Source organism: Anopheles maculipalpis, chromosome 3RL, assembly GCF_943734695.1.
Source record: "Anopheles maculipalpis chromosome 3RL, idAnoMacuDA_375_x, whole genome shotgun sequence".
Classification (NCBI taxonomy): domain Eukaryota; kingdom Metazoa; phylum Arthropoda; class Insecta; order Diptera; family Culicidae; genus Anopheles; species Anopheles maculipalpis.
Window position 1 is genome coordinate 9,726,434 of NC_064872.1, and position 13,140 is coordinate 9,739,573.

Consider the following 13,140-nt stretch of genomic DNA (forward strand, 5'->3'; position numbering starts at 1 on the left):
GGGAGCTCAATGCTCAAGTTTCTCGCACCACAAAACGGGACAAATGGACGTTGATGTCAACAAACGCTATTGAAACGCGAGTTGTTGCATTGTGTACGATGCACTTGGGAGTGCATCTAGGCGTGTGGATCCAGGCGACAGTTAGCGCTCAGAATCCTAGTACTTGCCGGTAGATGTTTGGAGTCGATGATAGATCGCTGTGGATGTTTGGACAGCCAAAACAATACGTTTCATGTCGGCTATACGTGATCGTACTATTCATGATCTGCATGTTGGGAACTCTTGGTACCGACCTTTTGGCATTTAATTTCGAGAAGAAATTTTTCTCAGTTGAAGAAAAATCCCTAATCGACAGTCGAAACAGGTTCGATCGGACCACCCATTGCGAAGTGTTCTTCTCCCGCCCGGATGATGGAAACCACTCGAAGAAAATTGAAACCGGTTCAAAGTGCAAATAGAGCAGCAGCCCACTACTTCTACCACTGGCAGCCGGCACTGTACCGTACCAGCGGCACTTCCTGGCCAACCCGCCCAAAGGGAACGAACGTTGCAACTGCTGCCGCAGTAGCTCTCGAAGCCGGAATGATGGAGTCGTGTTGACATGACAAGTTCAATGTCGCGTACGACATTGAACGCATTTTGTTGGCGCATTGGCGCGTACGCACCACTGTTCATTAGAACCGGTGCGCCAGTTCGGCCGGTACTTTGATCGCGGTACCCACCTACGGCGACGACGATCTCTATCGGTGCATTTGTTTCCGAAACGAAACGAGCCGTTTTGAGTTTATTAAATGGTGTGCTTTATTGTGGTACGATTTTATCACAGCATCGCAGCCGAACACAGGAACTCCATTAAGCGCAGCGAGAAGCTGTGCGGTGCAAAAGGTATCTTGATCATGGATCCGTGCCGCAACCGGAGCGCTTATCTTGTTTTTTTGTGTTTCATTTATTGGTTTTCTTTTTTGTTTCATTGAATTTGGACAATGAGCATCGAATTGGAAGAGTCAGGCGCAAAAGGGTACATTTTGTTATGATCATTTAATTTTTTCGTTCCGATTTTTATTCGAAAAGATGAAATTGTAAGTATCTATTCAACCCACACAAGATCTAGCAATCTTTCACGTTTCTATGTATCTCAAAAAGAACTCGTGGGGGTTCAGCTGGATCGTAAGTGAGCTCTTTATTTTTTCGCTTAGTAAATGATTTCTGACTAATTTCGAAATCTTTTCAAATCCCATGTGACGCCTGCAGTAATTGACGAATCGTGCCAACAATTGAGCGCCATCAATGGCATCCGCCGTACCGGTTGCAAGAGTGTGAAACAACGAACGTGATTACGTGCAGATAGTTTGGTCCCGTTGTTGTAGCCATTAACTATTACACTTAATATAGTGCACGTGAAGTAAGCTTCATACTGGGAGAGCATTTATCGTGACCGTATGCGAGCCAGTGTTCGTTACTATAAGACGACATCCTGTGTTTGAATTAAAAAATGTACGAATGGAAGCTGAAAAGGATTAAAAACTATTGGAACGAGATCGCAGAAGGAAACGCTTTATTTAAACTTTGGAGGCTTCCTCAAAGATTCTATAAGAGCTTTATGACTTCCTCCCTCGAGACACTATGCACAAGAGAAAACTGGTTTGAGCGGATGTTATGCACGAAAGCCTCGAAGATCGAATTAAAGCAATCAAACATCAGCCAAGCTAGAAGCTTGTAAAAATATAGATTTTTCTCTCATAATTTTTACATTTTTGTCCTTGATGGTAGTTTACCGATGGGAGTATCTTGTTGCCCGTAGCCCCCTAGCATGCACACGTTTTCGCTGCTACGTGTTGGAACGGATAAATCACGTGCCACACATTTTTTTTTTCTTCTCCTCCCTGATTGCAAGGCGTGAGTAAACTGCGCCAGAGCCAGAGCGTTCGTGAAATGTAAATAGCCTTAGCCGGTAATTGGCAAAACATTTTAATAATGCGACGGAACTCGCTGTCTCACACTCTCCCTACCGCCAATCGTCGTGGGGCAGGCAACCCCTGCCCCCCCCACCACCACCTCCCCTCCAGTAAAGAACGTGCACAAAAGCAAAGGAAGCAGGAAGAGCTAAAATCGTTCGTTAGATAAAGGATAAAAATCAAACTGTTCTATGCTAAGGAGCTTATCGAACGATCGTTTAGTAGCAGCATCGGTTCAAACGAGCTTGGAGCGTGTAAGCGAACTAATGAAAGTGAAACTGAAGTAGCACTTAACCCTTGTAGGACAATAGGGACGGTTGAAGTGCCATTAAAATGATCACGTTTTTTTGTCATTGTTTCGTCACAATTTTCGTTTCTTTTACACATCGTTTGCTTCTTTCATAGAAATATGTTATGTGTATATTTCTTCTCATTCGACCTGTACACAGGATCCAGATCGAGATCAAGGCGGCATCAAAAAAGGATTCGATACCGGTCCCTGCTCGCCTCATTTTATGATTATCTATCTCCATCTCAATATTTGATCATAAGCTTTAATTACTTTTTTCATGTCTTATTAGTAATTGAATATAATTAATGGCTTTTCAATCATGCTTTCATACACTTGAAGCCCAAAAAGATTACTTTAAGAGACATGATATATTGATTAAAGATCGAATAAAATCGAATTGTGGCACTTAGAATGATGTCTAATAACTCTTAAGTCTCTTGAATTTGTATCTTTATAACAAATCTTTCTGTAGTATGTTTTAATATAGTAGAACGGACTGTATTGCCAAAACTGAATCACAAATAATGCGCCTCTCACTTTAGTAAAGAGTCCTCCTTTTCCTAAGCATTTGAGGGAAACTTTCAACGGGTATGCTCGGTTGATGTGATCTATTTATCTATTTTTATTTCGTTCCTAAATTTAAAAGCTTTGGAAGAAGCTAAAATTATTTACTCTCAAGCACTTTCAGGGGAAAATAATTCCTATGACATTTTAGATCAATCAATGAACGCAATAAACAATGAAATAGACAAAAAAGTCTCCCAACGTGAAGGATCACTGAATCAAAACGCAAAATACGATCACAATCTTTCCCTCGGCATCCAACGGTTAATTAAGCGTACGTTGGCGGTTGACAGCTATTTAAAACGGCAAACATTAATGAGTATCGCTAGTGGTTATTTACGCACAGAAAGCCACAGATGACTTTATTACGTACGGGCAACAGGGGCTAACGGGGGCGAACGAAGGACACCACGAAGCAAGAAGGAAGGGGAGAATAAAAAAAACAGTAAATCGCTATCGACAGCTTTCAATTACTTCCCTATTACCACCGGGGTGCGTTGCACGCTCACGATGCCTCACCAAGTGTGCCGGAGTTCGATTTTTGCCGATGCATACAAATCGACGAAATTTATGAAAACGTGTCGGGCACGTTTTTACCCACCAATTCTCCTCCCTTCCTACCAACTTCCAGTGCGTAACTACGCCAAAGCATCATGGTCAGCTAAACAGCAACCGGTACGCTGCGGTTTAATCGCCTCCGAGGCAAGAACCTTGCATAGGCATTGCCACCTTGCGGGACGCTGCAGTACGACGATGCATATTAAATGCATCCGATGCGTTGTCTTCCCAAAACGTTTGGCTTTGGGTGGACACCTGCAGACGTTAAAGTCTTTCAACACGCTTGGTGACTATTGATCTCTGTACAGTACGCGCCGAGTCCTTGATCTTGGGTCAGTTTTGAAGGCAGAATAATACAATCGGTGCCGGCATTTTAATCACAAGGGTGTCGTTAACCTTATTGCTTAATCGAACCAAACAAATTAATTTTAATTTTATCGCTTATCCAGTATTGAACTTCTCGCACACCCTTATTGCAGTGCTTTTGTTTGGTGGGGTAAAAGGATTTAAACTCACAGCAGTGTACGCGCACTCGATGTCCCTGCTTTTGGATGCGTTGCAAGCATTGATCGTAAATTAAATTACAACGCATGATGCAATTAAGCAGCGGACACGTCTAATCGTAAAACTTGCTGATCGATCAAACGCGGGTGCGCGTAAGTGTGGTAGCGAATAATGTAAATAGAGGGAGCAAATCGACAAAGCAGTTGCCCACTTGGGTTTAGAATGTTTAAAAAATTTCAAGTGCTAGGTTCTTTGATTGAAAATGGGGTTTTGAAAGCAATTTTTTGAATTAAAATAATTAGGAAATATTGAACCAAATTACTGTAAAATTTTTCTCAAAAAAAATTGAGAAAGGTTTCTTAAATAAATTAAAATATACTTCCTTAAATATCATTTGTAGAGTATGTATGGCAGAATCGGCTCCTTGCTTGTGAATAAATCAATAGACTTCAATCCATCATTTTAAGCGACGAACCCTCATCTCCTTATAACATCTTCCTTGAAAGTCTTGGAATGTTTTTATTATGCTTTTTTTCTTAATTTATGTTTAATTTGGGCAATTTTTGTGAAATTATTCCAATATCTTTAGCATAAAATTATCTAATTGATGTATGAAAAAAAAAACTATTTTCAAATACGGATTAATGTTTGTGAACTAAATAAGCAATGTATCTATTTATAAATTTCATTCCAAATCAACATCAAAGTTCCAGGAAATCTTATTCCAAAGAAGCAAATTCAGATCAATATCCGATTTCTTCATACAACGATTCAATGTACAAATGTAGGAATATTTTATAAATATTTTATTATACATTTTTTATATAAAATTAGTAGCCTTTAAACTTGCTTCTAAAAAGCTTTTACTTTTATTTACACATAATAAATATTGCAAAAGAAGAGATTTAAAAAACTATTGAAATATTGAAAAAGAAGAGATATTTTATGAACCAAGATAAGAAAAAGCAGTATATTTTAATAATTGAAGAGAGTTTTTGAAGTCCTCACAATAGTTCTCAAATTTCGTTAAGTTAGTTGAAATTCGACGTTGCTTGTAAAGCTACATTTAACATGTCAGTTTACGTTTCGATGCTAAAGCTGTTTAAACTAGCCAACCTTCAACCACCAGTCCCGTTACTGAACAGAAGTTTAAGGACAGCGCTGAAGCCATTCGGAGTGCTATCATTCTCTTCCGTTAGCTCTAATCCGTCATCAGTTTTATTGTGCGTCCCCCAAAATCCATGCCAATGCTGACGATGGTGTAATGATGGTGATCTGTTCCGGTGGAACATCTTCCACGAAGGGGCGCACCCGTAAAACTTCCGGCTGTTGATGATTCACAACAGCCACCGTTACGGGTTCATGTTCGGTTTCGGTTTCGGAGCAGATCAAAGCCACATTTATCATGAGGCCCACCTGTGGTTCCTGAACGCGCCACACCACTCCCCAAACAACGGCAACCGTTTGGGTCTACTTTATTAACCCATTAGTGAAGAAATGAGCAAGGCCATGGAGGCGGCACAGCAATGGGATGTATGTATACGCTTTACCCCGCACCACAAGCAAACAGACGGCTCATCTTAATGCCGGGGCCCGTCGATCGTTGATGATGATAATGTGTTGTCTTGCTCAATTTTGCATCACGTCCTGGTGCCGTGATTGCTGCCGAAACAAAAAAAAAAAACAAGCAGACTCTGTCACGGACGTTTGTGCACTTGCAGTTGATGCGGGCGTTTCTATTTATAGTTTTCTGATAGTTGCTTATCTTTTAATTTAAAATATCCTTGCTTATTACGTTTTAGTAAAAATATATTTAAACTATTACTTACAGAGATACCGACTGTCCCACACTGGAAGGAGCAGATCACCTATCACAGACGCAACTTCTTACCCGACTAACTCACGTCTGTCGCTACGATCGGTTGGAGCGTCCTAAGCGAGGTAAATTAATAGCTGTTTGGAGCCTTTTACAAGACACACATCACCTAACATTTAAATTGCCAACCTTCCAGAATCGGTCAACGGTACAAATGGTCCGGTAAAGGTATACGCGCGGGCCTACATTTACTTCATGCAAAACTTAGAAGCTCACGATTTGGTAAGCTACTTCACGATTGTTTTCCTATTTCCGGCTTAATTTAACATTCTCAATCAATTACTCCCAAAACTAGCAATTTAAAATTCACGCCCTGCTACAGTTCCGGTACGTCGATCCACGATTAGTATTCAGGGAAGTGGCCCCGAACCGAACGAAACCCATCATGGGCGAACAGTCGTTGCGTGATTTGCTCTGGGTGCCGCACGTCTTTCTAGCGAACGAGCGCAGCTCCGACATACTGGGCACGGCCGAAAAGGATATTCTTACCTCGATCTCACCCGACGGTACAGTGATCGTGTCGACGCGTATCAGTGCCACACTGTACTGCTGGATGAACCTGCAAAAGTTCCCGTTCGATGAGCAACACTGCTCGACGGTGCTCGAAAGTTGTAAGTATTAATGGGGTAGATCGTTGCTAAGAAGGGCCCGTAACGCTTTCGTTGACTTTTTACTCGCAGGGATGTACAATGAGGACGATTTGGTGCTGCTTTGGGAACATAAGTCCCCTGTAACACTTGCACCAGAGCTGCATCTCACCGAGTATGTGCTGCTGGAGATGTTTACCAACGAAACGGTTATTAATGCAGACCTTAGCGATCTGCGCCACGGTGCTTTTGGTAAGTTTGATACCGATTCGAAAGATAGTCAACATCCAACTAATATCTACAAATTGTTCACACAGCTGGTAACTACAGCTCGCTCAGCTTCACCGTCCATTTGGCCCGCGAAATGGGCTTCTACATGATGGACTACTTTATCCCATCGATCATGTTGGTCGCGATCTCGTGGGTAACGTTCTGGCTGCAGGCTGATCAGTCGGCACCACGCATTACGCTCGGTACCAGCACTATGCTGACGTTCATCACACTCGCCTCAGCACAGGGCAAAACGCTCCCGAAGGTCAGCTACATCAAGGCATCCGAGATCTGGTTCCTGGGGTGCACCGGGTTCATCTTCGGCAGCTTGGTAGAGTTTGCGTTCGTCAACACGATCTGGCGCCGGAAGCGTAACGTGGAGGTGAAGAAGGTTAACAGCAAGCACGTGCTGAAGCAAGCAATTACCCCACGCCCAGCCCGCAAGGACATGAGCGGACTGCACAAATCCCATTCCTGCACATCGTTGGCCGATTCGGCCACTACCGTGTCGGCCAATTCCTTCAACAACTATCTTACCGTGCATGTATGTATCGCAGGCTCACCACCTCGAAAGGTTTTACTCTGTCAATAATGAACTTCGAATGTTTCTCTTCCAGTCCATCCCTCAGAAGAGTCCGAGCAGTGCCACGCTGCCCATCATTTCGACGACAGACGTCGACCGAACACCGACTGAAACCGTAACGATACAGATCGACGGCCAAGCAAGCAACGTCAATGGAAATGGTTGGACCACAATGACACCACAAGAAGTTGCCATCTGGATCGACAAACGTTCGCGCTTCGTCTTCCCGATCGCGTTTGTGATCTTTAACATTTTCTACTGGACGTTCGTGTACTACGTTTAGGTTCCGGGAATGGAAATGTGCCGCTTCCAGTCATTGCTTTAGTTGCGAACGATATATCCGTACCCGGATCTACAGAAAGTATTATTCCTGTGAGGTCTGCAGCGTGCAGCCTCTTGCGTTGTTGGTTTTATTTTTTGTATTTAGCTTCAAAGCAAACACCTACTTACCGAAGATTAAACACATAGCAATTATTATTTATTTAAACGACGTGCCTGAGATCTACTGTGCATAGTTATTAAAACAATAAAAACAGTACTGATAAGTTGAACCCGTACAGAAATTGCTGGTGTACTATTTTTGGAGGATTGTTGATGAATGAGTTTCTTGAGTTTAGCTTAACCTTACATCTGTACTGAGTATAAAAATAATGAGAATTTAAATATGTCGTCTTCAACTTTGGCATTACATTCTCGAGAACATTTCTCAGAGATGGTCTGATCTAAGGAACACTAGGAGAATTGAAATATGCTTTTAGTATGTATTTAATGGAGTTCTTCTTCTTCTTGGCTTAACGACCTCTAAGGTCATGCCGGCCATCGAAATGGCTTACAAGACTGCCAATACCACGTAGTTGGATAGTCAGTCCTCACTGCGGGGGGACGGTCCGGATGGGATTTGAACCCCTGTCCTGTCGTTTGAGGACAGGCACCTATGTCGTCTACACCACCGAGCCGCCCCGACGCGTATTTTAAAATTCTATATGACTTCTTTCCTCCGTTTTATATTACATCCAAATACTTTTTTCACATATTTTCTTGTCGATCGCCGAAAATAATTAAAAAGTCCAACTCCATCCATGAAGTGTGCCCATAGTCTTCTAACAATAAGTTCGGATTTGTTTACGTTCATGACGGAAGCTTTCGGTCAAACGCACTCATACACACAGCTGATTCGCTCGCGGCCGTCAAGCAGCAATGCAACCGATACGATAAAAGAAATATCCGTACAGTTTAGGGAAACTACGGCCACTCTGCCGACTCATCTGAGAGCCCATGTATTAGTGTGAATTCGTAGCAGCAACCTGTTGGAAAGATCCGATCGCAGTCGTCGCGCACTAGCTTACCGTTTATGTTATAAAATAGTGTCCAACAGGGAGAAAGTGCGGTAGTTACGGGTTTGGTACACGCAAAGGTGGATTCGATTACATTTTTATCACATCAGCAACCGTGGGATAAGCAGTGTCGCGATAACAATCGTAAGTAGCGTTTTGTTTTTCCATTACCCTAAAGCGATAAGAAGCGCATACGCCATCAGTGATCGATTCGCATAAATTAAAACTTTCACCAACTAACTGTGATCTGTGAGTAGTTTCTTTCAGTGTCTTTACGAATACGGCAACCATGGCCCGGAACCGTTTGCTGGTGCACTTCTTCGCCCTGTTCCATCTGGTGATCGATAAGCTGCTGTACATGTGTCTCAAGTGGTACTGGGGTCCAAGCAAACAGCGCTGCCCAACGCTCCAGCGCAAGCGGATGATCGTAACGTACAGTGCGGTCGAACTTGCTCGGATGATCCGCACCCGGGAGGTATCGTGTTACGACGTAATCAGTGCCTTTATCGATCGTCTCAACGAGGTCAATCCGCTCGTGAATGCCGTACTCGATGGTCCGTTTATCGATGCACTCGATGAAGCGCGACGCATAGACGAACGGCTGCAGCAGGGTGCGATCGGTGAGGCTGAGCTAGCGGCGAAACCGTTCCTTGGCGTTCCGTTCACGACGAAAGACAGCACAGCGGTCAAGGACCGGTTGCATACGCTGGGTATCGTCGCACGGCGCACCGTCAAGTCAAACAACGATGCCGAGTGTGTACGGCTGTTGAAGGAGGCCGGTGCAATTATTATCGCGACGACGAGCATACCGGAAATCAATCGATGGTAAATGGAGAGTAATTACATGTTCTTGTCTGGTTTATGTTCCGGGTGTGTTCTAGTGTTGGATTCAATCTCTAGGAAAATTCGAAACGGATTGGATCGCAATTGAAGGATTCGATTCGATTGGAATTCTATTCGACTTCCAGTGGAATCGCCACCCGATGGCGAAACACAGATTCAAGTTCCGAGATTCGAATCCTTTCAAGGATTGGGCTTCAAAGATTCGAATCCACATCGGAATTTGCTTTTCACAACACTTGTGTGTTCATGTGGTTTTTTTTTTATCTCACCGTAGGCAAGAAACGCGTAACAACATTATCGGCCAGACGAACAATCCGTACGACAATCGGCGCACAGTTGGTGGATCCAGTGGTGGTGAGGGAGCACTTCTAGCTGCTTGCGGAACACCGATCGGATTGGGTAAGCAGGGCCAGCATATTTCGCGTGCTTCATTAGCAGAAATTGTTTTCTCAACATTCCAACAAACCATTCCTATAATCTAATTGATTCTCAGATCCACAATGCCTATTAGCCTTTGATAAATCGCCGGCTCGCTCCGCTCCGAGAGTCTAGTCTGATAGTCTGTTGTCCTTCTTCTAATCTCTGATCGGTTAGCCGAGCACGCGTCAAAAAAAAAATACACCTTTTATCCTGCGTTTTACACCGCTACGTCACGTTACACAGTGTCCTTCAATTTTTTAGCTGAACTTCTAACCGGTGAGATAGACGCACCTAAACTATTAAGCAAGAGTCAACATTAACATATCTCCCAGAACTGCTGACTATTGAGGATAGATCAAACCAGACGTGCCAATGACTCGTTAATTTAATGAAAATTATGGATATTTCTGTTTCAATGTTCTGTCCCTTAAAATTTGTAGTTTTCCTTAGGCAATCATTTAAGTATTAAATCAACAATAAACACCTTTTTCCCGCCAGGAACCGATATCGGAGGCTCGATTCGTATGCCCGCTTTCTACTGTGGTGTGTTTGGCCACAAACCCACGACCGGCATCATAAACACGCGCGGCTGTTCCTTGCGCACCGGCCGCGAACCATCCACCATGGTCGTAGCCGGTCCGATGACACGCTACGCAACGGATCTGCTACCGCTGATGAAAGTGCTCGTTGGACCGGAAAAATCGACCGCTCTTCGCTTCGACGAACCGACGGACGTGCGTAAGCTGCGCTACTTTTACATTGCCGAATCGGGCGACATCAAGTGCAGCGCAGTACAGCCCCAGCTTCAAAAGTCAATGGAACGTGTGGTTGAACATTTTTCGCAGATTGCCCTGGCCGGTGTGCAAAAGGTTACGCTAACCGGTACAGACCGAACGACCAACATGTGGCGCTACTGGATGACACAGGAACCGGCCAACTTTGGTACGCTGCTCGGCAATGGGAAACCGCTCAGTCCGTTGGTTGAGCTGGCGAAAAAGCTTACCGGCCGCAGTGAGTATACGATGGCTTCGATTTATTCGCTGATGGACACGCTGTTGCCACAGGAAAAGGAAGACGTAATTAAGGAGTTGACACGCTGCTGTGATCAGGAACTGACGGAACTGCTCGGAGATGATGGAGTGCTGTTTTATCACAGCACAACCCACACCGCGCCGTACCATTATGCGGCGTTTGTGAACGTTTACAACTTTAGCTACTGGTGTCTGTTCAATGTGCTGCATGTACCGGCCACACAGGTTCCGCTCGGGCTGGATGCAGATGGTTTACCGCTCGGCATACAGATAGTGGCGAGCCGTAACCGTGATAGACACTGTTTGGCGGTGGCCGAAGAGATCGAACGTGTGTTTAATGGGCGCATTCCTCCGTTCATTGTTGAGTAGTAGCCGTCGGTGATGGGCAATTGTATCGATTATTCATCGGTTTTTTGGTCATGTGTTTCAACAGTTTGAAATTTTCCGTTGCCCAGGTACTTAAGATTGTTGGTGCTCGTCAGTTATTATTTATTAATTTAACTTATGCAAGTTTCGTTTATGTTGTGTGTTTATGTTTGTTTTTCCTGTCCTACTGTCCGTCGTTTGTTTAAATTAATAGCACAACTGATAGGCGATCGCATCTCGAGGATCATTGTTCATGGCGAATAAGAGTTTTCTTTACATAAAATTAAACTAAAATAATTTCTTCTCTCTCGCTCTCCATCTTTTACGCTATTTTCCCTGTGGTATCTTAAAATGTTAAGCCTCAACAATATAAATATTAAATAAAATACTTTTTTGGGTTAACAAAAAAAGTAAGAATAAAAGAAGCTAGTAACTTATAAGCACGGAGGGATTTTCTGCACCTTGCGTTGGCATTGGCGATTTTTCCGTTAAACTTTGCCCGGAAATGATTTCATCTTTTTCTGGTTTTGTGTGGTCCTAATACCAATAAATAATCTCTCGCGATATTGTACCGATGATTGGGGAATGTTTAATGGCCCCGATGGAGCAGGAGACAACTGCGTTGGTCATCACATGGCAGGGAAGGGGTTCAAATTCCATCCGGAGACCGTTCCTCCTTAGTGACGTGGTATCAAGCAAGTCAATTAAAAACCAACTGACACCCGGCGTGACCTATTAGTGGTCGTTAAGCCAAGAAGAAGAATTGCGGAATGTACTTCTCTATGCCCGTGTGTAGTAGCAGCAGCTAAAACTGAGTCAGATACGTGGAGGACTCATTTTTCTAAAGGTTACTTTCCAGCATGTCGACGAGTCTTTTGATTTCACGTCTGCAATCAAAATAAGGGCCATTACATTAGAATCTATTATTAAAGCAAAACAGTCGCACCCTTTACTTACATTCTTACAGCTAACGCTTCGGCCGGTTTTATCGTTTTGGAAATTTCCTCCGCTTTGGCCATTATCGTGTACATACACTTGATGTTACCGTCCATACAGTCCGTAAGCTTGGTGACGGAATTTTTGTAAATCTCCACATTGTCCGCCGTTATTGACGAGATCGAATGCAGCACACTGCACAAGCTTTCGGACAAATTGTCAACCGATGCCGCCAGTGCCTGTGCTTCACGTTCGATTTCATTCAACACGTTCGGATCGACCGATGATACTGATGAGGACGGGTTGGTGCCCGTGAACCCAACGCCGTACGCAGTTGATCCTCGCCCGTAAATACCACCACTACTACCGGGAAGTGATAGATTTGCTGCACCCATAGTACCACCAGCCGCAAAACTCAGCCCACTATGTCCACCACCGGTGGCGGCGGATGGTGTACTTTGCCGGGAGCTAGAAAGGTTGCAGGAATCTTTCCGCGTCACCGTCACCGGGCTGGCTAGCTTTATTTTGTACTCCAGGTTTTCTGCCACAAAGTGTGTCATGTTTCCGTCCACCCGTACCGTACCTTCAAGATTGTACGGAAACGAGGCTGGGATTCAGAAGGAAAAAACGGGACTTTCATATTAGGGCACTGAAAAAAGGATGGCATCTAGAACATACCTTTGCGTCCATCACACACCAACGAATCGGGCCGCTTCTTTGTCTGTGAGGAGGATGAAGATGATGACGATCCGTCCGGTTGATTGCCATTGCTGGTACCTCCATCCGTTTCTTCAGCTGCCGTACCCGAGAACAGGTTGTGAGTGTAAGCGATTTCACTGTACGATTCCGTCATTGCTGAAGGAACCTCTTCGCCCATATGGTCGCCATCAGCATCCTGTTGACCTTCGGTGTCATCCCCTGCAAAAGGATTTCTTCTACGATGGTCCGATTCACTCATTGTGTGTGCTGCTTGTCTTCCCAAACCCAAATACTTTGCACTTTAATTCGATTGACTAGACAG

The 13,140-nt window shown here is 44.0% G+C and overlaps 5 protein-coding genes across 7 annotated transcripts in view; 2 read left to right on the top strand and 3 right to left on the bottom strand.

Annotated features, from left to right (window-relative positions):
• Positions 1-7,486, top strand: part of LOC126564326 (pH-sensitive chloride channel 2) — a 31,866-nt gene extending 24,380 nt beyond the window's left edge. For both annotated transcript variants that reach the window (XM_050221332.1, XM_050221331.1), the window contains 6 exons: positions 5,705-5,814; positions 5,886-5,971; positions 6,045-6,360; positions 6,430-6,588; positions 6,654-7,150; positions 7,224-7,486. In XM_050221332.1, coding sequence (XP_050077289.1) covers positions 5,705-5,814; positions 5,886-5,971; positions 6,045-6,360; positions 6,430-6,588; positions 6,654-7,150; positions 7,224-7,472 — 1,417 coding nt within the window. In that variant the 3' untranslated portion in view covers positions 7,473-7,486. The remainder of the gene's footprint in view (positions 1-5,704; positions 5,815-5,885; positions 5,972-6,044; positions 6,361-6,429; positions 6,589-6,653; positions 7,151-7,223) is intronic.
• Positions 1-13,140, bottom strand: part of LOC126564707 (homogentisate 1,2-dioxygenase) — a 650,355-nt gene that overhangs the window by 521,434 nt on the left and 115,781 nt on the right. The window lies entirely within an intron of this gene.
• LOC126565684 (uncharacterized) overlaps positions 1-13,140 on the bottom strand; it is a 343,737-nt gene that overhangs the window by 46,637 nt on the left and 283,960 nt on the right. The gene's annotated exons all lie outside the window — the stretch shown is intronic.
• Positions 8,813-11,194, top strand: LOC126564507 (fatty-acid amide hydrolase 2). The gene is made up of 3 exons (XM_050221572.1): positions 8,813-9,348; positions 9,641-9,765; positions 10,285-11,194. Exons 1-3 carry the CDS (start codon positions 8,813-8,815, stop codon positions 11,184-11,186), a joined length of 1,563 nt encoding a protein of 520 aa, XP_050077529.1. The 3' UTR covers positions 11,187-11,194.
• On the bottom strand, positions 12,025-13,077 carry LOC126565118 (BLOC-1-related complex subunit 6). The gene is made up of 3 exons (XM_050222259.1): positions 12,798-13,077; positions 12,141-12,726; positions 12,025-12,070 (listed from the first exon to the last, which is right to left on the bottom strand). Exons 1-3 carry the CDS (start codon positions 13,075-13,077, stop codon positions 12,025-12,027), a joined length of 912 nt encoding a protein of 303 aa, XP_050078216.1.

Excerpts from the sequence above, each read along its gene's own strand:
- LOC126564507 (XM_050221572.1), top strand. The coding sequence starts at position 8,813 with ATGGCCCGGAACCGTTTGCTGGTGCACTTCTTCGCCCTGTTCCATCTG. Across the intron at positions 9,349-9,640 it reads ATACCGGAAATCAATCGATG|GCAAGAAACGCGTAACAACA; the intron begins GTAAATGGAGAG and ends ATCTCACCGTAG. Across the intron at positions 9,766-10,284 it reads CGGAACACCGATCGGATTGG|GAACCGATATCGGAGGCTCG; the intron begins GTAAGCAGGGCC and ends TTTTCCCGCCAG.
- LOC126565118 (XM_050222259.1), bottom strand. The coding sequence starts at position 13,077 with ATGAGTGAATCGGACCATCGTAGAAGAAATCCTTTTGCAGGGGATGAC. Across the intron at positions 12,727-12,797 it reads GGTGTGTGATGGACGCAAAG|CCTCGTTTCCGTACAATCTT; the intron begins GTATGTTCTAGA and ends TCTGAATCCCAG. Across the intron at positions 12,071-12,140 it reads GAAGCGTTAGCTGTAAGAAT|ACGTGAAATCAAAAGACTCG; the intron begins GTAAGTAAAGGG and ends TTTTGATTGCAG.